We start from the raw sequence: 26,352 nt of genomic DNA on the forward strand, positions 1-26,352 counted from the left end.
ATATAATTAGAACATGCAGATAAAGACTTTCATATATTTTGAATGATATGTTTATAGGGCTATCTGATTATTTAAATTCATGTAATTCCCTCAGACTAAAATGATTAATTGAGCTATCCAAGTGAAGCTAAACATCACTGTAACATATTTTCATTATTTCATCAAGCTATTTTGGCATTAATAAAAGGTCATATGGATATAATCCTAATTCCTTAAGTGAATGGAACTGATTTGATTGACAAAATTGAATAATTCCATATTCATTATTGAGCATTAGATCTAAACTACAGAGCAATGGATATAAATACCTTGTCAGATTTCTTCCTAATACTATAAGGACTGAAAAAAAAATGATACATATTTTTCTTATCCCCACTTATTTTCTTTTTTTGGGGGATCTCTTTGTTTAAAATTAGAAACTATTTAAAAACAAAGAACATTTCAAACTTGTTATTGGCTGGTTTTATCTATAACTATTATAAAAGGACATGCAATAATGTTATTATTTTCATTATTTTTCTCCTGCTATTTTTACTCAAGTTCTTATAGAAATAATGACATCTTCAGTGAAAATAATGCAGCTTGGATTTAAATTCTAAACATGAAACTTATTTCAAGATGAAAAAAAGTCTTTTCAGGTATGTTCAATAACAATAGATGTTATTATAAAAGATAAATAATTGCATAACATCTTTAAGGAATAATGTTTTTACTAAAATACAGATGTTTGGCCTATAGAATACTGAACATTTAAATTAAGATAAAACAGATATTTTTCATTTAAAATACACTGCTCTTGATGTGATTTTTTTTGAACTTAGCACTGAAGGAAAAAGGAAATGAGGTATTTTCTATTTTGTGCTTTATATAGCTTGTGCTTCAAAATTTTATTTTTAGAAGTAAGCTAACTATAAAATGATAATTTGTGTTCTATGTCACCATAATTACAGTTTTCAAGACAAATATGAAGCTTCAGCTTAACTAATTTCCATGTTTTGGAAGATTATATAGTTTTAAATGAAAAGATTACATTCAAATGAATGTTGGAGAATTATCTTTTTGGCAAACTGAAATATTGGTACAATAAATTCTAGAAGTATGTTAATAAAAAAATGAAGTAAAAGAATTCAGCAAATAAATCCTAAATAGATTCCAAATATTAGTAAGAACAGAAACAAACATGAAAATATCTATGCACTTGGAACATATTTTTAAAATAAATGAAAAGCAAAGAGAGAGGGAAGGTCTAAGAATGGGGAACAAGTAGGCCTGTTAGAGATCACACAGAAGGTGTGATTTGACCTGAGTATGAGAAATTAATGGGCTTTTATTTGGTTTCCAGTTATTAAGGGTGAAGGTTATCTCCCCCAAAAGAATCTAAGAATGTAATCTCCTTTGGGAGGAGGCACAGAGGGACTGGCTTTTGTAATCAGAGGTAGTGGTCTGAGATTTGAAAAGAATCTTTTATTCTTTGCCCCAATCCCTCCTCTCTTATCTTCCCCCCTTCTATGATGTAACCTCATTGTGGGCAGGCATTGGCTAGGTAATTAGAGGTAGATATTCTTATAGGGTAACTTCTATAACATCCAATTAATAGGGAATGGGAAGAAGGACTTGTACTTGAGGAAAGGAGGTAAAAACTGCCTTTGTAGTTTCAAAGTAGTAGTGTCTACTAACCCAGACTCCCATTTCCCCCCCCCCCCAAGGCTGGGGTTAAGTGACTTGCTCAGGGTCACACAGCTAGGAAGTGTTAAGTGTCTGAGATCAGTTTTGAACTCGGGTCCTCCTGAATTCAGGGCTGGTGCTCTATCCACTGTGCCACCTAGCTGCCACCTAGCTGCCCCCCCAGACTCCCATTTTTACAAGTATTTAAAATAAATCTTTCCTGCATTCTTCAGTTCTTGGTAAGATATTTGTTTTTTACATGAGTATTGAGGGATGCCTGAAAAGCTAAAGACAAATGAGAAAACAGAACATTCCAGGTGTGAGAAATACTAAAACCTTAGGTTTCCACAGAGTGCTGCATGCTTCAAGGTAGTGAATTATAAGTATCACTGACCAATGGGTTTTCAGAATGTGAGAAATTATGGAAGGTTAAATTGCCATAGACAATTAAGTTTCAATCTCTCAGAAGCCTAGAACAAACAAGGAATTGGGGAGCTAGAAAGGTACAGGTAGACTCAGCCAATCAAAAAAGAGTCTTGTGGTTTGAGAAAACCACAAGCTTAAGATCCAGCTCAACCTGGTTGGCTTCAATGAGCTGATTTAACCAGATCACTATTATGCCTTCTTAGTAGGCTAAAGAATATAACAACATACTCAGCTAGGAGTATTTTTCTGCCATTTTTGCACATGGGATTTATGATGAGGGAGGGGCTACATGCTTATACATATTTAAGAAGAATCATAGAATGGACTTCTTAGAAAGATAGTAATTCAGAAGGGAATGGGACAATCTGTTCTCTGAAGGGAGGGGACTATGTGGAATTAAGTATCAAGTTTCTCTCACTTCTATGCTCAATGCTCCCTTTTCTCTAAGAGGAGCTTGGCCGTCTTCTGGTCAAAGACTTTAAATTTTACTTGATATCTAATTTTCAGCATCAAGTATGGTTCTAACACAAGCATGGCAAATAACTAGTACAAAGGCATAGAATACACAGATAGGGTATTTTATGCACAGTAAGTAATCCAGTGTTTTAGTTCATAGATTATATGGAGCATATTGTAAAAAGACTAGAAAAGTTAGGGGAAGAAGGAAAAGATACAGACAGTGAGGGACTATACATGCCAGAAGACTTTTTATTTAATCTAGGAGCTTTCACTGAAATGGTGCTTACTAAGGAAACATGATGATACCATTGGAGCTATGCTTTAGGAAAAATACTTTTGCAACTTAATTTAGGATAGATTAATATAAAAAGATAGTTGAGAGTGGGAGACAAAAAGATGCTTTGCAAATAATACAAATAAGAGTTGATGAAGGTCTATATGATGGCTATTTCAGTAATGAACTGAACTGACTACACCCAGCGAAAGAACTCTGGGAGATGCCTATGAACCACTACATAGAATTCCCAATCTCTCTATTTTTGTCTGCCTGCATTTTTTACTTCCTTCACAGGCTAATAGTACACTGTTTTGGACATGTGTATATATATATATATATATATATATATATATATATATATATATATATATATATATATATATATATATATATATATATATATAATGTGTGTGTGTATGTATACTGTATTTAACTTATACTTTCACATATTTAGCATGTATTGGTTAACCTGCCATCTGGGGGAAGGGGGGGGGGAGGAGGAGAAAAGTTGAAACAAAAGGTTTTGCAGTTGTCAATTCTGGAAAATAACCTATGCATAAATGTTTTGTAAAAATAAAAAAAATATTAAAAAAAGATGATGGCTATTTGAAAGGACAGTAAATTGGATAATATATTGGACATGCAGATTCATATGAGGTAGAATACATATAATGAGTTCATAGTATAAAGGAAATGGCAAAAACAGAAAATAAGACTGGTATTCTAAGTTTGATTATACACATATTTATGAGGATGGGGATGTGTTTGTTGAATATATCAGATTCTTTTTCTTTGGCTGATAATTAAAGTTTATACCTATTCAATCCTATGAATTGTTCCTTAATACACCACTAATAACAATGATAAATAAAAATCAACAAAAAAGCTGTTTATTCACTTTCTTAATCAATTTGATCTAAAAATAGAATGTTAGTTCTTTAAAATAAATGGTTATAAACAGCTACTTAAATCACTATAATCTTAGAATGTTAGAGTTGCAGGAGATTTTAGAACACCTAGTTCATGTCCCTCATTTTTTAAGGACAAAAGATAATCTTCAAATAATATAAATTGTAAGTCACAAGGCAAAATTCTAAAATAACACAACTTAGAACTATGAAATTAAAAAAAAAATCCTCTCCTTTTATGGATCCCCTATAATTCTGAGGCAATTAGGAGACCAGCACCAATTTAAATCCTTATTATATACTACAGATTTGCTCCAGAATAAAGAATCTCCTGATTGAAGAAGAAAGAAAGAAAGAAAGAAAGAAAAAAAAAACCCAAAAACAACCAAACAAAAAAAAATGGCTTTATTTCAATGGTTGTCTAAGAGAAGTCCAAAGACTTTAATTTGCCACAAGGGTCTGTATCTTAAGCTGTACTCATCAACATGTATAATATGAAAATACCTGTAATTTTATTTCGGGAATAAACTAAGATTTTTCATAAATGCAGATATTTCAAACATGATATAGCTACAATAAAATAGGTAATGTGTTGCTTCATTAAAGTAATCCATGGGCAGAAAAAGAAAAGATTTTAAAACCATATTTTTTTTCCTTATCCTAAATGATCATTTAGTTGCTTCTGCGGTTTCAGACCACTTACTAGTCACACCATCAAATTGAAAACTTTGGATTATAAAAATGTCAATATGTATTAATAATTAGATAAGATGAAGCTATCACTTGGTTTCCTTATATGGCACTCAGAGATTGATATTTAAGCATGATCAAATAAGTTTAAAACATTGCAAATATGATCTTTTAAAAAGGAATATATATATATATATATATATCATCAGTAATATTCCTTACTTTAATTTTTTTGACCAGAGTTAACAACATGACTAAATCTCTGGGCAGAGATTTATGACTTAACAAAAATAAATAAATAAATAAATGAACAACCTTTCTTATGACATATCAATATCAATTTATTTATCTGTCTGTCTAATAAAATAAATAAAATTCATATTACAATTTAAACCACCTATAAGTAAAAAATCCATTCTGAAATCGGTATTAGCACAGAATTTTAATACTAGAAATGTTTTGTTTATATTTGAGATTTAATTATTATTCTCTCCACTTACCAGGTGATTTTATGCCACTTCACTGAACACAGGCTGTAATATATTTGGGCTTCTTATTGCTTGAGTAGAAAGTGCTCATCATTATCTATTATTTTATGTTTATAATATAGAAAAAAATGAAAATAGTTTTCAAGTGGCATACATCACACTGTTGTAGTGGTTGATTTCCTCAAGATGGTCTTCTGTGGTTTAGGTGCAGTGGGTGGAGGCACAGTTGCAGGTCTGAGAGGCGGAAAACTGTTACTGTGGCTTATTCCCAACCCTCCATTTTCCAGAGGAAAAGGAGGGAGAGGAGGTGGGGGGGGGAGGGAGAGGAGGGCACTGGTGAGGAAGCTTTCCTGGCATGTGGAGGGGGTCGCTGTGGATGTGGACCTCTCGGTTTTTTATGTTATACCGGACATCACAGTCGGGACAATACCCATGGTATTGCACCTTTTCACTAAATCGTACCCGTTCCCGTGTTCCTGCCTGGGGACACCTGTCCTTCTGAGGTCTGTGCATCAGAGGTTGCATCTGTACCTTCTCCAAGTTACTACCAGGTATACAGCAGATGTCCCCATTGGGAATTTTGTTTGATGCTCCAGTTAAACCTCCATTTCGGAGAAGTGTGCCATTAGTTTTTACAGGCTTGATGGTTGGCACAGACCTGTGAGGATCATCACATTTCACAGGTGTCAGTCGGGGAGGAGGAGGTGGAGGATTAGGTTTTCTCAGGACTGTGAGGATAGCCGAAGGATGCACAGGTGGCTTGATGAGTGGTACATTGGTATGCACTTTTATCTTCTCTAAGCTGGATGCTGTCGTACTGCTGGAGCTGCTGTTCAGTGTATCCGTTTTGGAACTGTCTGTCATCTCATCCTCCAGCTGTAGGTCAGAGGTCAGTGTGTCAATTTGATCAACCACCTGCATGGAAATCAGAAGGAAAAAAAAAAAGATGAAGAATAGCCTCTTAAAAAAGATAATTAGAACAATTTAGGCTTCCCATTTTCAGTCCTCTCCATGACATCAAATTGAACAAGTGATAAATACTAACCATTCATTGACTTATAAAATGACTTTTGAAGTCACTAATAAAGCAAAAGCATTTATCATGTGACATATCCTGTTCAATTGATCAAAGACAAAAATGAAACAGCTTCTATCCTCAAAGAGCTTACAATTTTTTTGGAAAAAAAAAACACTGTAAAATGAGCAATATCAGTATTTTAGAATAAATAAGGCTAGGTAATATTACAGTTTTTTCCTTTACCTAGCAATTCAGAAATGGAAAGAGAAGGGTAGCTAGGTAGCACAGTGGATAGAGCACCAGCCCCAAAGTCAGGAGGAATTAAGTTCAAATTTTGCCTCAGACACTTAACACTTCCTAGCTGTGTGATGTTGGGCAGGTCACTTAAGACAACTGCCTCAGCTAAAAACAAAACAAAACTGGAAAGAGAAAATTGGAGACTGGTTGTTACAGAATTAGGAAAAAGACTCTGTGCATGAAATATTTATGTAAAGGCAAAAAATCTAAATTCATTGTTTACATAAAAGGAAATAAGTGTCCCAAAATGAGACTGCTAAATGACATTAAGAAAAAGGTTTCTTACATGTTTCATTATTGAGTTATCTAAATTTTAATATTATCAAGAAAAGATAGAGATAAACTAGACTGCTTTTTGTTGTTGCTATTATTTTTAATATTATAGTAATAGAAGTATTAGTATTACAATGAGTTCTAAGTTAGGAAGATAATAGTTTGCTTGGCCAGATGCATTGAGACTAGGCAGAAACCTAAAAAGACAATGGTTTGTAGTAATACTGGTGATGGTGGTGGTAGTAGTAGTAGGATTAATAATAATAGTATTAAGAAGAGAAGAGATAATAAAAAGAAGATGAGAAGGAAGAGATTACATTAAAGCCCAACTCAAGTATCTCTACAATCTAATTGTAGGACAGAAGTAGGACAGAGAAGGACCGAAATGTAAGGGAACAGTAGCCTCCTGAGACTCTGTGTGCCATGATACTATTTACAAAAGCTATGAAGGTCTTTCAGGCACTCTAAAACAGACAGAATTCTGATTTAAAGGATATATTGATTGATACATATTGTGGAAGAGAACAGTAGAATATTTGTACATTTCTAGGTGTACACATTTTAGCACCTGTCAAATGCATAGCAAGACCTGATTAGGTGGCTGAAACACCAGAAGCTTGCCTTCTTTTATAAATTAAGACATAATATATCCCCAAAAGGGACCTGTATGTGCAAGAATGTTTGTGGCAGCCCTCTTTGGGTGGCCAGAAACTGGAAACTGAATGGATGCCCATCAATGAGAGATTGGCTGAATAAATGGTGGTATATAAATAGTATGGAATATTATTGTTCTGTAAGAAATGACCAACAGGATGATTTCAGAAAGGTCTGGAGAGACTTACATGAACTGATGCTGAGTGAAATGAGCAGGACCAGGAGATCATTATATATTTCAACAACAATACTATATGATGATCAATTCTGATGGATGTGGCCATTTTCAACAATGAGATGAACCAAATCAGTTCCAGTAGTAATGAACTGAACCAGCTACACCCAGGGAAAGAACTCTGGGAGATGACTATGAACCACTACATGTAATTCCCAATCCCTCTATTTTTGTCCGCCTGTATTTTTGATTTCCTTCACAGGCTAATTGTACACTATTTCAAAGTCCAACTCTTTTTGTACAGCAAAACAACTGTTTGGACATGTATACATATATTGTATTTAATTTATACTTTAACATATTTAACATGTATTGGTCAACCTGCTATCTTGGGGAGGGAGGAGGGGAATATTAGAACAAAAGGTTTGGCAATTGTCAATATTGTAAAATTACCCATGCATATATCTGGTAAATAAAAACTATTAAAATATAAAAAAAAATTCTAAAATTCTGATTTGGAAGTTATATAGCCTGGATCTGAGGCCCAGAGTCACTATTTATTGGCCATGGAAAATTCATTTAATATCTCTGAGTCTTAATTTCCATGTATGTGAAATTACAAAATTATTGCGAAATTACAAAATCATGAAGTAAAAGAAAACTCAAAATAAAATAATATAATATAATATATCCCCATACAACAGATATAGAGATTGAAATATTTTTGACTATTCAACAAATAATCCTATAGTTGAAATAAAATGGTTCCACAATTTCCTTTGATCCACAAAAGTTTAACTTATTTTAATGAATGTTACCACATCAAATGTTCATAATAGGTAAGATGTGTGAACTGAAAAAAATAAAAAAAATTAAAAAATAAAACTTTAAGAATGTAGGGATCTATTAGAAGAAATCAAAATCACATAAGAAACGTATTAATTACATATAAACCCTGTTATTTTGTTTCCTATTAGGCTTTCTAAATAAGTTTTAATCAGTCTATAGAAGATTGACTTATATACTGATACTTTTATTTATTTACAAATAGCATTTTGATCTGATTATGAAATAATTTCTAGAACATTAAATATAAAACAATTAATATGAAAAGAGAAACTTTTTTTCAGGACTAACTCTACCCAAACTCCATAGAAAAAGATGCGAGGGAGATAAATAGCAACATGAACAACAATAATCATTATTCACTCAAAATCAAATCAAGTTTTGATGGTGTGAGATAATTTGTCATAGGAGAATTGGGTAACAACAGTCAGAGAGATTTATAGTGGAGAATTTATGTGCCTTTGGATGGTTAAAAAAACTGGGAGGATTTAGCGTACAAGAAGCAATGGATTATTGGGCTAAAATATATGACTCAATGGTTCATTCAATCGGTCAATGAAATGCAGCTACATATTTAAAAAAGAAAAGAAATATAAAAGATGTTACAATATTACAGGATGACTCTAGTTGAAAACATTATGATCCTTGAGGACAGCAGGACAAATAGTGTTCCCTTTTCTTCTGAAACCATACCAAGGCAAGACAGGAATAAATGAGAATACAAGACCTACCCTCTAGAAATACTTCTATACCTGCATTACTGACTGTAAAAGCAGACAGATCACAAGTATACATGAAATGGACTGAAGATATGAATGCTTTCATTAAGTTTGAGAATTATAGAGATAAAATAAAATTGGAAACATCTTACCAGTAACTAGAAAAAGCTATTTTTTTTTTTAGTCAATAACAATCTCAGCTCTGAGTCAAACAAAGCATACTGAAAGACAGTGCAATTACAAGAATTAATTCCATCATTAAACCAAGATTAGGTGAAATAAGACTGGAAACAGAGAACTTGTTAAACTCTGTAGACAAAAAGTTTAAAGAACCTGAAGAGATTAAATCTTCTTAATGTAAAATTCATATATTCTACAGAATAATGACAGAGAAAACAAAAATAATGCTAAGGTCTCAAACAGTTTAAAGAGATGATATACATACTTAGACACTGATTTCAAATAATTCATTTTGAGTTCAATATATTCAACCACTGGGTTACTATACCAAAATATAATACAAAAATGTTGTTTGCCAAAAATTGTAATGAATAAATTCATTTTCTAATATTACTTTACAGAAAATATAAAAGTACTTTAGGACATGGTCCACTCTATTATGAATGGTGGATACTTCTATGGTATGAACTACAGGAAAAGTAAAGCAATTAGAATCTTCCCAAGGACAAGAATCATCCATCATTATGGTAAAAATGCCTAGAGAAAGTTATTAAAGCCCTAAAGAAAGACATTAGAAGATTAAATCAGTATCTAGAGTGATGTGCAAATTACTTGGTAAGAAAGTAAATAGCTAAACATGCTGACATATAATAAGCCTTACAACTTCTGATTTATTTTTTTAAAAATTTATATGTAATGTCTGCATTATGCCAGAATGATTTATTGTACATGATTTGCTATTGAGTTAACAAGATAGTAAGACCTATTCTTAATTAAACATTATACAAGGATACATAATAGCTTTAATGAAGAGTTTATTTTCCCCCTGAATCTAGATTTGATTATGGCCAATATATTTCCTTTTCTTAAATTAATTTTTTTTAATTTTAAAGCTTTTTATTTTCAAAACATATGCATAAGTAATTTTCAACATCCACTCTTGCAAAACCTTATGTTCCAAATTTTTTTTCTCCCCACCTTTTCCCTCACCCTTTTCCTTAGATAGACAGTAATCCAATATATGTTAAACATATGCAGTTATTCTATACATATTTCCATAATTATCATGCTGCCCAAGAAAAATCAGAACAAAAAGGGAAAAATGAGAAAAAAAGCAAATAAACAACAACAAAAAAATGAAAATACTATGCTGTGATCCATACTCAGTCCCACAGTCCTCTCTCTAGGTGCAGATGACTCTCTCTATCACAAGACCATTGGAACTGGCCTAAATCACTTTGCTGATGAAAAAAGCTACATTCATCAGAATTGAACATTATATAATCTTGTTGTTGCTGTGTCCAGTGTTCTCTTGCTGTTTATTCATTTCACTTAGCATCAGTTCATGGAAGTTCCAGGACTTTCTGAAATCATCCTGTTGATCGTTTCTTATAGAAGAATAATATTCCATAATATTCATATACTGTAACTTATTCATCCATCCTCCAACTGATGGGCATCCATTCAGTTTCTAGTTCCTTGCCACTGCAAAAAGTACGTACTATAATTTTAGAGAAATTTGAATCAAATGAGTTTCTGCATCACTTATGCTTGTAAACCTTCATCTTTTGGTTTAATTTCTTAACCTTAACTTTTTGTTATGTTTTCGTACTATAAAAACTTGTCACAATTTTTTTTCAATTTTGAGAATATATATTTTCCCAGAAAAGTTGTGTTCATCAGTATATATGTGTATATGTGTATATACACATATATATATTATAATTTAATCAAAATCTCCAGATTTTATAAACTTAGATGGAGTTTAAATTAAAAAAAAGATTGTCTTGATGATGATAAACATTGTTTTTTATTTATAACAGTATTTATAAGGTTTTTTAAAAAAATATATTGGTCTTTTTATTATTCTCCTAGCTTCAGGAAACCTATATGGAAAAGGAACTAACAAAATTTTCTTCAGGTGCCAACTCACTCTGAAGACCTTTGCTTGCTTTATACTTATAAAGCATTAATAATCTCATCAAAAAAACTATCAAAAAAGCATTTAAAAACTCATCAATTAAGCTCTTTTGCCTTAGCAATTGTTAATAATTGTCATTCTTTTTCTTTTTTTTCATTTCTATGCTTTTCTTTTTAACCCTACTGTTCTTTGTGCTTAATGTGGATGATCTTTCATTTTGAGCTTGAATGATCTTTAAAACACTTGATTTCTTGATAGTAATAGTGACTGTAAAAATTGCTGTTGATGTGTCTTTTTCTAAATGCTTTAATTTTTTGTATGATAATATCGATTTTTAAATAAAAAGCAAACAAAAATCCAACATGTGTTTATTTCATGAAATCCAGCACTCACCTGACAGTAGTCTAGTTAAAGGGAGGCAAAGTTACTCAGTTTGATTTCATTTGGTGAAATGCCAAAAAAAAAAAAAAAAAAAAAAAAAGCACTAGTGCCAATAAAAGTATGCCCACAAAATTACTGTTGCACAAAATGAAACTAAATAAAAAATTTTGTTCTTGTCATGTCATTTGCACTCTATAGTAGCTGCTACAGTAGAAATCTGTCCCATTATATCCCACTAAAGAAATTAACACCAGAAACAATAGCAACAAATAAACATGTAGAACAGAATCTAGAAAACAAATGAATATCAAAAATTCTGGAAGCAGTTTATCAGGTATTGAATACAAGCCAAAAAATGAAGTTGATACAAGTAATGTAAACTTTGTAAAGAACAAATAAAAATTCAATATAAATTTAAAATCATTACTACAGAGACTTGATAAAGAAAAACATTAAAGGAAAGAAAGAACTACAAAAGTAGTTATATTTATAACATTTATGGTAAGGAAATTCAACCCACAATAATGAATGCCATGTTATATCACACAAAAAGTTTTTACACAATTAACATTTAAAAAATAAAGGGTTATTTCAAGGAAGGTGACAGAAACTTGCTGACTTGTCAGTAAAATAATTTTACCTTACTCCATCCTAACTCTAGCCTCTGAATTATTGGACAGATGTATAATATTAGCTTGGTAGTAATCTTTTAATTATTTACTCATTTATTTACTTAAATGAATTGAAGCACTGCCTTCAGCTTTTCACATATTTTGAAAAAAAAAGATATTCTAAAAACCATAGTGTATTTTCCAAAAGTACATAAAAGTATTTCATCACAATTTTAATCTTCTTATTTCTTTGATATCAGTCTTTTATTTAATCCTGTATCCTTTTTTTTTTTTGGCACGGTTTCTGAAAAAAAAATCTTAAACAATATATTCCATATAAGAACCATCACTTAAAATAATTCTCCTTTTTTTGAGACTGAATCTATCCAGAACTAGTAATCAATTTAGAACCTTGTAACAACTACAGTTATCTATTTGCTCCCTAATCAATCTCCCTTCTTTCTCATGGAATTCAGTACCTATTTCACAATCTTTCTTTCTATCTAGCACTTGTTCTTATACAATGGGAGTTCAATATAGACACAAATGTTTCCTTCTTGGAATCAATTCTTCATTCTTCTCATTTACCATGATAAGTACCATCCCTCAACTTTATCCTATATTCTACATTACCTGCATATCACTGTAATGGTCACCACTTTAATTTCTTACCCAGAAGTAATCTACTTCCATGATTAAGAATTCCTAAATTTCTTTATCCAACCAAAAATTCCTATTATTTAGTATCTACCTATGTTTTATTTTTTCTAATCCCATTTCTCACCCTCATTGTGACTTCCAGTTTCTCTATCCCTCAGGAGTCCATCAGGTTATTCACCCTGCCCTTGCTTCACTTCTTAAGATTAACCCTGTATTTAGTCACTTCAGGCTTTTCTTCTCTGCCTTCACATTCTTTATCCTTTTTTCTTAATGTAACTGGTCAGCCTGACTCTCCAGGGGTCAATCTGAGAGTCCTGTGCTTGTGGTTTCTCCATAACTATTCTAGTCAAATCTAATATTTTGCTGCTTTCCAACTATCTTTAGTGCCATAAGTCTGCTCATTTTCCATCCTTCCTTCCTTTTTCACTTCTCCTCAGGAGATAGTAATAAATTGATACTATCATTTCTAGAAATAATGTCACTCAATTACCCTATGGCTCAATTGACTTTCTCTTTTATTTTCTAGTTCAAAACAACTCTCACTATCCTTTACTTCCTTATGCGTTGTCTTTCCCTTTCAGAATGTAAACTCCTCTAAGGTATGTATTATCATGCTTGTATATATGTGTGTATGCATTCGTGTGTGTGTGTGTGTGTGTGTGTGTGTGTGTGTAGTTGTAACACATAGCACAGCAACTTGACATTAATTGCTAATAAATACTCCTACCTTGTCAAAACCAAAATCTGCACTATTTTCATTTTTCTCCTCTACATCTACTAATATGATGCTAAAGATAAATCTCATTGGCTCAGTACACTACAAATTCATGATATCTAATCTCAACTGTACCTTCACTGTGGCAAGGCAATCCTTTTGCTGTCTTGAACCTCCACAATGGCTAATCTTGTTTCCTACTCCTCCATCAACTATTAGATGCCATTAATAGGCATTATAATTGTTCTATATGATTCAAGTATCTTTTTTCTCTAATCCATTATTTCCATAACAGGAGAGAAAAGATGATGTTTTTAAGCATAGGTTTGTTTATGTTATAACCCTGATTAATAAGCTATGAGGACTCTTTATTAACTTTTAATGCCACTTTTCTTTTTTTGCATTTTTATCATCACAGATCATTAATTATTTTTTGTGGTATGGGATACTGTGGATCTTGAAAAAATCAGAAAGATAAATACTATTCACCCCTAAATATTTAGTATATAAAAAGACAATATGAAGAATCAGTAAGTATTTAAAATATCTATCATACCTAAAAGGCAACACAGTTTTTAATAATTTCAAAATTATACAATATTAAGACTGGACATAAGGATTTATACTATAAATTTCTTATTTCCATGGAGGGTTTTTCCACTTTCCCAATCATTCAGATCCAACAATAATCATCTTCAACCCTTTATTCTCACTTACCACAAATATTCAACTTGTTGCCAAGTCTTTTCACTTCTGCTCTACATCTATCACATCCATCCATTTTTCTAAATTCTTATTGACTCTACTCTAATCTTGGCTTTATCATCTCATGTTGGATTGCTACATAATTTCCTAATTGATATCCCTGCCACAAATTTCTCCTGCTTCAATACATTCTCCCTTAAGTTTCTAAAGTATTTTTTCTTAAAAGTGTTTTTGCTTAACTACATTTTTAGCTATGTTATTCCATCATTAGTTATTCCCTACTATCTATAAGATCAAATGCAAACTTCTAAGTTTGGAATATGAAGTCTACCACAGTCTGATTCTAACCTACTTTTCCATTCTATTTATACATTATTCCCTTCCATGGTATTTTAAAGTTCAGCGAAACAGTCCCTGTTCCTCACAATGTTCAGTTTCTTGTCTCTGTTTATTTCCACATGCTGTCCTTTGTGTGTAGAATATACTTCCTTTTTATCCCTCCTTCTTAGAACATCTAGTTTCCTTCAATATTGCCCTACCTGACCACTTACATGTTTATGTAATGGTGGTGGGATACAGGGATGATTTATACCAAATCCTACATACATTAAATTTGAGCCTACTCTCAAGAGTGTGTGAGAAGAGGAATGAGCATGATCTTGGACTGAGTAAAACCTTTAGTAATTAATATCCTTGTTGTACAGTACCAGTAAATAGCCTTTTAAAAAAGTTAATTGATATCCACTGGCCAAATAATAATGAGGAGATATTAATTGGATAATCAATAGTGGTGGGAGAACACTGGATGAAGACTCATGAGGACTATGATAAGGAAATTTACTCTGACAACTCCGGGAATATTTAGAGAAAACTTCTGAGGGGGAGAGTAGTTAATTAGCCTCTGGGAATCCTATACACAAATGTGAATATAAATTGGGAGAATGGGTCCAGGGAAAATGTATCTTCTTGGGCCTATATCAGAGAAGACATTCCCCATTAAGGTATAAAGTACTTCAGAATAAGACTTGTTTTATTCTTTATAAACTCAGATCCTATCATGTGCCTGACATTGACTAAGTGCTTAATAAATGCTTATTGATTGATAGATCTATTGCTTTTGTTTGTATTTGTGTGTGTGAGACAAATTTGTTTGTCCTTTGTATTCTCAATACCTAGCACAGTTTCTGGCAGACAAAAGGTTATTAATATTAATAAAATACTTATTGGCTGATTGATTGATTATGGTGGTGAGTTAGGTGTGAATGTTGACCTTATTGCCTCCAAAATCTGTTTTCATCTTTGCATGATTTCTTAGGTGACAACTTTCAACATTTAAAGAAATAGATGGATGGATGGATGGATAGCTGTATCTATATCTATATATCCATTTGTACATCTATAGCTAGCAATCTATTAAAAAACTCAGAACGCAGAATGAAGTTGTTAAAAAATACTGCACATTTTCTAAAAGTATTCCCTGTATCAAGACAAAACAAACAAAATGTTGTGGTTTATTTTGACAAAGCTTCACTAAAAATGAAGAATATCAATAAAAAGCAATTAAAAAAACCCCACATTACTTCTAATGTTCAGGTCAAAAAAGAAAATAAATGTTTTTTTTTTCCTTCTAGCTTGGTGTACTGCAGAAAAAGCCTACAAATCTCTCATACTTATATTAGATGACAGCATTAATCATACTCTCTCTAAGTTCTAAATTTGGTTGGTTGATTGGTGGCTTACTGTGGACTAAAATGACAACACTATGTTAGAGTCAAGTTACAATCCATCCAGTTGTGACTGATGCTCACTTGGAATGAAGTTTTGGAATGGCTTCTCCAACTTTGCATATCTTACATTATTTCTGAGCTAATTCAATTCTGCTCTGTTCATAGAGAACAGCACCTTCTCTGAGGAGAACATGCCATGTTGGGCAGTCCTTTCTTGAACTAAACTGCCAAGCATTGCAATCAAATGCAGAGAGCACAACTCCATTAGGTTGTCCCCATTGTTTGAATGCCAAATGTACACTTGCCAAAAAGATTATTTTATGGATAATTCACACAGGGCAATCACTCACAAGGCGGTCAGAAAATTTGATACAATGACACTCTCAAGTTAACTCTTAAAAACTTTAGAATCAATTATTTATCTATAAGATAGTTGCCCCACCTATATTATGGTTTTCACAAGTTTTTTTTAAGAAAATAAGATAAAATATGCATAGTACTTTTCAAACTTTAGTGATGTGTAAATCAGTTATTATTACTAAAATTTAATAATTTACCTTTTCTATTATAATGAAGACCTCTGCAAAATCTGACAACAGAAAGTTATACAAAATACATTATTCTTGCTAAAGTTTCACAATATTGTAGTTGTGTGAGATATATCATTTTTTTTTGTTCTAACTGGTTTAGATCAATTCCACAAAGATTAAAGGATCAATTTAATGGTACCTCTTCATGGTGCTGACAGAAATATAAAGTTTAGATTAAGCATGGTTTCTGTTTCCGTAGAGTTTATAGTCTCTGGGGAATTCATGGCACAAATTGATTATTATGACATAAAGTAAATTGTACTATATTGCAAATTTACCATGTACATTGTGCTTCTGCTCCCCTACTCAATCAACAGGGAGAGCATCTTTACTGACTGGGTACTTGGGAAGGGTATATGAAGATATTTGAATTTGAGTTTAACTTTAAATTTAAAGTATATTTAAGAATTATAACACAAAGTGATAAAATATTCCAGATTTAGGCAGCTATGTGAGCAAAGACATGGAAGAAACAAAAGGAATATTGGGAGAGGAGCTTTCTTAAGTAGTGGCATAAAGTTTGTAAATATATTATGTGGTGATTATGAGATAAAAGTGGTTCTACATTTTGAATTTTTTTAACATAAAGAAAGGATTTGCTATATAAAGCTTGAACTTTATATAGTAGGCAGTTGGGAACTACTGATAATTTGTGAGTAGAAGAATCTCATGATCATATCCATACATAGAAATTAGTGATAGCTCTAATAGGTATGTTTATCATGAAATATGGAAATGGTATTTTCCAGGACAATAAATCCATGTCCCAATCATATAAGTAGTCTTATAAATACAAAAGCTGGGGGTTTTAAAGAGAGTAATAGAAACATACAACATGTCTACAAAGTGGCAGGTACAGCAACATATTAATAATTCTGATACATATTAGTAAATACCACAAAACTGGCATAAATCAATTAGGGTTACAGGACAGAGAAACAGCAGATTTTAAGATTTGAACTATCACAAAAAGAAAGACTCTGAATACAAAGAACAAGTCTCTAAAAAGGAATAAACTAAAACAAGCTCCAGGCTAGGGAGAAGCACATCTGTAATGCAGCAGTGGAAATTAGGAAGTTAGGCTTTGGATAACTTGCTTTATTAATTCTTATTAAATCAATTATTTTTACTAGATGAAGGAGTAAAAATTCTGTCAGTGCCCTATAAATTTTGATAATGTAGGTTAAAGCACCCATCCCAATGATTCGGGTTTGGTGTTTTTATTTCTTCTAATTACAGTGTATATATTTGTGTGTAAATATATGTGTATGCTTATGTACTTCTTTTGCATTCACATTTTGCCCAAAGTACTTTTGCATCTATAGCAAACATCTTAGAGAAGAAACCTCAAGGGATTTACAGGCATCTGACATTCTGAATAATCCTTTCCATTTAGAAAGAACAATAAGATATTGAGGCTTTTAGTAAAACCTATGAACTACATCTAAACAGGACATCAATAAAAATGAAAGATAAAGTAAAAAAAAAAAAAAAAAAAAAAAAAAAATAGAAAAAAAATACAATTATAATACGGAAAAAGTTGCTTGTCTATTTTTGATAGAGATGATTTTTTTAAAAAAAAGTTCAGTACAATGATGAAATCACATGTCTGGAGAAAAAAAGGTATGTGTGTATACATATACATATATATTTTTTAAAAAATCATTTTAGCATTACTTGAGGTGAAGGGCAATAAAAATTTATATAATAACTACTTTATGTTAGATATTATGCTAAATGCTTTACAAATATAACTAACCTGATGTTTTGATACTGATGATTAGTGATTAACTGTTATTTCACTTAATACCATACATGTGTAATTTGCATTTATATTATTCATTAGACTCAGTTTTTAATCTATTTTTTAAAAATTTATTTAATTACCTAATTTATTTTTTCAACCCCAAACATATCACAAGTTAGAGAGAAAAAGAACCAAGTGGTGTCCATCCTAACACACTAAGGATTCATGTACCTAAAATAGATTTTGTGACTATTATCTAATGACTAGCCCAAGTAAGATTAGATTAATACCACATCAGAAGTTTAAATACAAGATGGATATTTTCGGCCACAGTAAATTACAACTATCTGGGAATCTGGGGAGAATATATGCATACTGAGAAATAATTCAATAGCATAAATATTTAAAGCATTAAAGTAATAAACAGAATAATGATTAAATTTAACATTTTAAATTAGGAAACTGTAACCACAACATAATTTTTGTTAAGCTACTTAAAATATTGTGAACATATATATGTATATATATACATATATATATATAAACATACACACACATATATATATCATGAATGAAATATATAGAGAGAGATATACGAAAATATAGAACCACTTTTCTCTTTAACCATAGTCAAATATAATTTGAATGAATTTTAAATGTCTACATTTAAGGACTTCATTAAAACATTTAGAAATATAGCTACACTAAATCATTCTTTGTTTCTATGAAAGCCAATGTCAACAATATTATTAGAGAAGAAACAAATATATCCCATACAAAAAGTAATATTTAACTTCATTTCTTTTAAAATGTTATTTTAGTATGAGACTAATAAACATTAACAAACATTTCAGCATAAAAGAAAAAAAAAGTTGAGTGCATGGCACTAGTTTTTAGTATAAAATTTGCTGCCTTATTTTCTAGACAAAACAAAAATAAGGTTATGCACATAATTTCTGCTCTAAATATTTAAATAGTAGATTATATATATATATATATATACATACATATATACATGTATGTATATATATATATATATATATGTATGTATATATATATATATATATATATATATAGTAGCCTTAATGAAATTCGAAGGATAACTATTGTTAATTTTTATATTTTGCTAGTGTTGGCACAGAAATCAAAATTTCCTGGAATCTATTTAAAAATCTTCCTTTTAGCTATCCCATTAATGTTTACCACCATTGCTCCCTGACTCTTCCAGCAATCTTTGAAAATCTCCCCATTTAAAAAAAAAATTGACATTTATTTCAATAGTAGATAATAAAGAGCAATAAAGTTCAAAGCTACAATTGCATCACCAATTGTCATAAGAAATAATATGCAAAATTGGATAAGACAATGGGTTTGCATTTGTGTGTGTGTAAATAACTAAGGGGCAGAATCCATTTTCAATAAAATAAATATTTTTTTTCTGTTTCTAGTTTTTGATTTTTTTTTTTTTTTGGCTAAGCAATTGGGGTTAAGTGACTTGCCCAGGATCACATAGCTAGAGTTTTTTTTTTTTTTTTTTTCTTATAAAGAACAACAGATAATTAATTGGGGAATGGCTGAATAAGTTGTGGTATATGAAGGTAATAGAATTTTTGTTCTATAAAAAATTACAAACAAGCTCATTTTAGAAAGGCCTGGAAAGATTTACATAAATAGATGCTGAGGGAAATAAGCAGAACCAGGAATACATTGTACACAATAACAAGAAGAATATGTTTTGATCAACTACAAAAGACCTGATTCTTCTCAAGGGGTCAGTCATTCAAAGCAAGTCTAATAGAATTTGAAGAGAAAAGCCCATCTGTATCCAGAAAAAGAAGAAAAAAGACTGAATATATATAACTTGCTATGTACACTTTTTTTTTTTTTTTTTTTTTTTTTTTAATCTCCAATGGTTTTTCCCTTTGGTTCTGATTTTTCTTTCCCAACATTCTTGATAAAGCAATGTGCATCAAAAAAGTTAATTAATATATTAATAAAAGAATAACATTTTCTAATTTTATTTTATTTTAATTTATTTAAAAAAGTATTATTTAATTAAATTATTTCATTATTTTAATTTATTATTAAACAGAATCTAAGAATAAATTTAATTTAATTTAATTTATTGGATCAAAGATCCAATCACAATATCTTAAAATTTGTATGTATGTGATTTGAATATTGATTTTTACCTTTGTATACTTTCTGGCTTCCCTTTCTGTTCTAAATGGTAAGGGCACTGAAAATGTATTCTAGATTCATGGCATATTAATTAGGAAACACAATATTTTTCTTGTGACCATTAACAATTTGGGGAAGAATCCAAATACATATTATAATTTCATAATATTAAATATTAAACCTACTGATTAAAATAAATATTTATGTAAATATAGATGATATGGGTGCAGATAGATAGTAAGGTATTACACATTTCTCTATATCTAAATCTATCTATCTAACTATATACAGACTAAAATAAACAAATATTATATGTGGTGAAGTACTTTATTCATCCACCCATCTATTTATCTATTTATTTATCTATCTACCTATCTACCTACCTACCTATTTATCATGTAGTAAAATGGGCCTCTAGTTCTTCAACATTTTCAAGAGTTCACGACTCCTTTATTTTGGACACCCCTTTCATGAGTGCATAGGGGAATTCTGCTAAATCCTACTAAAAGATTTCATGAGTTTCCATAACCAAGATATTAATTATCTTGGCCAAGGTTATGCATTAAAACTTGAATAACTTACCTAATCTCATTAGCAAATATCTTTACTGAATTTCTCTACTGTTGGTCATTGAACTTATATTTGATTATTTGATTATTAATGTGATTGAATCTATCATCCTCTTGCTTGGGCTAAAACTACATTTATATAATCTCAAATAGAACTGCTCTAAAAACTTTTAAAAAATCCTTTCTCTTACAAAGTCCCTACTCTGAAGTTTCATATTGATTAGTGTTGAACCTGTACCAGACCCTGTGTCAGGTTGCACCAAGTTGTAATTTTTTTTTGAGAAATGATTTTATCTGCTGTTGAAGGACCAGAATAGAATTTGTACTTTGGGTACAAAAAGGCACATCACCAGATGGTTGGACACCAGGCAATGAATTTATTTTGGTCAGCAACTCATGAATATCCACCAAAGTGTGGAGGGATTGGCAATCTGTTTCAGTTGAGTGGGGTGCCCATAAGAAAGTGTGCATGGAAGAACCGGAAAACACTTGCTTCAGTGTCTTCATACAAATAACCCAACTTTTTTGGACCTCTTCATTTGCTAAATATAAGAACTTATGGTGAAATGGAAATTATTATAACATGGAACTGATTTGAATAATATTATTACTGCTTTGTAATCTAATACAAAGCAAACTTGCACAAGATTATTACCCTGGTGACTCTTCTTCCTAGTTTATTTTGTCCAAAGGAAATAATAAATTAATAGCACTTCCCCAATAGGGGATGGGAAGTACCACACCAGAAGAAACATTATTTGGGGGTGGGAGAACAAAAGAGACTACAAATGACACATTCTAAATATTTTCAAACATTGGTAGAGATAGTGGTAGCATAAAAAAGGAATTATGATTGACTAAAGTTCAATTTTTATTTCCTACAGTAGCTATGGTAACAGTGAAACAGGTAACATTTTCTCCCCACCTCACTTCAAAATAATGTGTTATGACTTTTCTATAATATCATTATTTTATTTTCCTATAATATCCAAATTAAAATATTTCAATAATGGTTAGATAAAGAAAATATATGTATCAAGGAAATATAGTGTTACGGTAGAAAAAGCAGAGCCTATACAGCCAAATAACAAGATTTGAATCCTTGACAGTAGCTGTGATTTTTAACTATAAGAATTCCTTCTATCAAAGAAGACAAGGAAGACCAAGTCATTTGTATCTAACATTTTGATAATTGCTTGAGTTCCAGAGAACTACATGAATTATACAGCTTTCATGTCTGAGATAGCATTTTGAACATAGGTCTTGTGTGGTCTTTATCTACTTTATCTACTATGCCATGATAATAAAGAAGATAATTAGTCTTTGATTCAAGAAAGGAAATCTGAGTATGTCAGAGTACATACTGACAACAGTGACCTATCAGGTAGTTTTATACTTAAATCTGATTGCACTTCTCAACTAGAAATGGAAATCAAATGTCAGAACAACTCAGCTTTTTGTCTAATCACCAGCATGGGAACATTTCAGTAATAAAAATAAATCTAAGTATCCTCATACCACTCTATAGCATTAGAACATTTAAAATGAGTGCTCTGAGGAAAATGCAGTCATCTTTTCCCAGAAATTTCACACTCACAAAACCACGCAAACACATACAAACAGAAAAACCTTACAATGGGGGATACAGAATTCAAAAATTTAGAGAGAACTAAAATATTAGAATTAAACAAAAGAGATGAAAAATTAAAAGATCAAATGATGATATCAATGAATGAAAATGAGAGGTTTAGAAAATAGGATGAAGAAAGATAATTTAGGAGAAAAATATTACTAAACAAAAAACTTTATATCATACTTCAAGAAATGACTAAAGAAAACTACCTGGAATTATCAAGCACAAAGTGAAAATAAAAATTTAAACATACTTTGTGTCAGTCACTTTGTTTAGGTCCTAGTCCTACAGAGAAAAAAGAAAATGAAATTGATACTTCCTCTTTATCTGTTGCTATTGTTTCTTTTACTTAGCATACACAGCTTCAGCAAAGCCTTAGTAGGGGGAAGATACAATTACCTCCTTTTCTGAACCTCTATGGTATTTTATACTTATAAGGGCAATAGATACAGGCTTCTGAAGTCAGGAAGGCCAAAATTCAAATTCAACCTCATATACCCAATAGTTGCTTGACCTCAAGTAAATCATTTAACTTGTCTCCAATGCCTTATCTTTAAAATGAAAACTACAATAATGCATACCTTTAAGAGTTGTTTTGAGAACGAAATAAGATATTTGTAAAGCACATAACATAGTGTTTGGACCAACAAAGTGTTAACTATTAAAATTATCATTATCAAAATTGTTATTATAAACATTAACAAAACGTGTGTCCAAACCAAGGAAATTATGAGTCTTTGAAATATCAAAGCAAAATCAAAAATTTGACTTTGTTTGCTTAATGAAACATATATGTTAAATCTCCACACAAATACTTCTTTATGCTACTTATACAGTGACAATCCTGTGTAATGAAGAAAATGCACATTTACACATTTTCTTCATGGGGGAAAAAGCCAAGAAACTAGACATATCAAAAACATTTTTCTGATCTTTTTCTATGATTTCATTTTAGGGCTGCAACATTTTGGTCTCAATAACTCCTTTATACTCCCAAATTCTTAAGGAAATCAGAGTGATTGTCTATATGGGTTGTACACATCAGTATCTATCCTATAAATAAACCAAACTACTTTGAGGTATTATTTAGATAAAAATTATATAAATTATGGAAATAAATTTTAATCTTATAGACCCAATGAAAGTGTACTGAGGAATCTCAGGTTTACCTATAATTTGAAAGCCATTATTATAGAAAACTCTTAGTATGAGAGAAGAATATATTGGGAGAAAGAGAAAGGGAGAAGTGGGATGATGCAAATTATCTACCATAAAAAAAGAGGCAAGAATTTATAATGGAGGGAAAGTGGTCAGGAAAGGTTGATTGAGTGGGCATAACTCTCATCAGAACTGGCTCAAAGAGGAAATAAAGTAGATGCAATTTAAGATGCTTAAAGAATTACAATATCACATTGGAGACTAAGGAATTTACCCAGATTATATGTAAAAGCAGTATTTGAACCAAAATCTTAACTCTCCAGCTATCTTTCTAAGGAAAACCTCATATTGCTTCTGCCATAGCATTAAGGCTACCAAAGGCCTAAAAGTAGACACAATGAATATATGTGAGTATATTCAGGGGGAATAATAAGACTCAAATGTCAGAGAACACCCAATACCTTTTCAAATAAAAGGGGAACAAAGGAACCCTGGTATACAGCAAACAGTTGTTTCAGATGAGATAAATGAATATTGGGTAAGAGACAAATAGCAGGCTTTCTATCAGGATTTTTCTCCTAGTTTTTAAAATCACACTGAGGCAAGAGAACTTACTGTCTGCAGACATAAAATAAAGTACATGTGAAATCTGGGCAGTTTATGTAATTACCCCCATTATTTCATCTGTCTGGGAAATAAAGGTAACTATCTTGACCAAGAGGGAGTAACAGAAATTCGGTCATGCAGTCACACTTTCTAATATCAGATCAGGTACAGAATCACTTCTAATTCAACATGAAAAATGAGAGGTGACTAAGCATTGGCTCAAGAAGTTATGAAATATTTTGACCCAAGGGGCAACTTTAAATGAAAATATAAATGTAATTCAATTTTCTGTTGATGCAGGTGTAAATGCAGTGTCTAGAATGTCAGATCTTCTGGAAATCCCTGTTTGCGGATACTCTGTGTGTTAACTTGCCCCATCCATCTGCCCGGTTCTCCCTTAAATCCCATCAGCCTGCTTTTTATTAAAAATTTGAACAAAATTAAATATCATTTGTAATACTACCACTGTCTGACATTTTTCCCCAGCTGTTTGCTCAGCATACTTAGACACTTCCAATTGCCATTTTTTTCAGCCATGTCTGCTGTAGGTCCAACTCTTCATACAGAATTGAGGAACCATAAAATTATAAACAAAACCCATTTTTTGCTTCAAACATATCTGAGATGTCAATAGTTATTTGAAACATAATATAGCTATAACCAAGAATATGCTGGTAAATGTTTAACAATTAGTTCTCAAAAAACACATTTTCAGAATATCAGAGCATATGTAATCTGCATTATAGAAAAAAAATTTTCCATCCCTTTTGTAAGTCTAGACAGTTAAGAAAAAAAATCAAGTCCTGTAATATGCCAATTTCCAATGCATAAATACTTACATTGAAAATTTAATAATCTTTAAACAGTACAAGCTGGGTCCTCTACACCAAATCATTTTGGGGCTATTAAAAAAGCAAACAAACAAACAACTTAACACTTTTCCTAGTTTCCTGGCATTGGAAACCATTTCATGATATTATAAAGAGGGAAGTTTGCAATTAATTTTAAAGAGAATACCAATAATCTAGAGTAGGAGACCAATGATAAATTGTACATTCAGCAACACTCTCCATTCCTTTGAATTGCTAATAGTGTTCACAGCATATAATACTCTAATTGCTATTAGTGTTTAAAAAAAAAAAAGCTGATCTTAGAAAGAATTCAATATACCAACATAGACCTAATTAAATTATCTACCACATCTACAACATTCTTCTACTTATTAATGCATGGATGCCTTATAGAATATTCTACTTCAATTACACAGAAAGCACTGTGTTAAGTTGATTCTCTAGGATTCTTTAAGTATACCATCATGACATCTGCAAAAGAATGATAGTTTTATTTCCTCATTTCCTATTTTAATTCTTCAATTTATTTTTCTTCTCTTATTGCTAAAAGCTAACTTTTTTAAGTAAAGCATTGAATATTGTTGATAATGGATATCCTCATTTCACTTCTGATCTTATTGGGAAGATTTCTAACTCATTCCCAATGCATATCATGTCTGCTGATGGTTTTAGATGGATGCTACTTATTGTTTTAAGAAAAACTCCATTTATTACTATGTTCTCTAGTATTTTTAATAGAAATGAGTCCTCTATTTTGTCAAAAACTTTTTTTCTGCAGCTATTAAGATAATCATATGATTTTTTGCTAGTTTTATCTTTGATGTAGTCAATTATGCTCATAGTTTTCTTAATATTGAACAGCACTGCATTCCTAGTATAAATCCCACCTGGTCAAAGTATATTACCTTGCAGATAAACTCTTTTCTAATATTTTATTGAAAAACTTTTACATCAATATTCATTAGGGAAATTGATGCATAATTTTCTTTTACATTTTTAGCTTTTTCTGGTTATGTATCAGCATCATACACATATTTTAAAAGAAATTGTTTTTCCAAATATCTTATATAGTATTGGAATTAATTGTTTTTAAGTGTTTGCTGGAGTTCACTTGTAAATCTATCTGGCCCTGGAGATTTTTTTCTTTAGGAGTTTACTGATGGCTAGATCAATAGTATGATATAACACAATATTAATAATTATATTAAGTTACAAAAAATTG

At 31.1% G+C, this 26,352-nt stretch overlaps 1 protein-coding gene across 1 annotated transcript in view; it reads right to left on the minus strand.

The window, feature by feature from the left end:
- The window catches only part of PRR16 (proline rich 16), a 284,114-nt gene that overhangs the window by 111,843 nt on the left and 145,919 nt on the right, over window positions 1-26,352 (minus strand). The window contains 2 exon segments of the mRNA XM_074281522.1: window positions 4,926-5,233; window positions 5,235-5,828. Of these exon segments, the coding sequence (XP_074137623.1) occupies window positions 5,069-5,233; window positions 5,235-5,828 (759 nt within the window). The 3' untranslated portion in view covers window positions 4,926-5,068.

Source organism: Sminthopsis crassicaudata, chromosome 1, assembly GCF_048593235.1.
Source record: "Sminthopsis crassicaudata isolate SCR6 chromosome 1, ASM4859323v1, whole genome shotgun sequence".
In the NCBI taxonomy this organism is placed as follows: domain Eukaryota; kingdom Metazoa; phylum Chordata; class Mammalia; order Dasyuromorphia; family Dasyuridae; genus Sminthopsis; species Sminthopsis crassicaudata.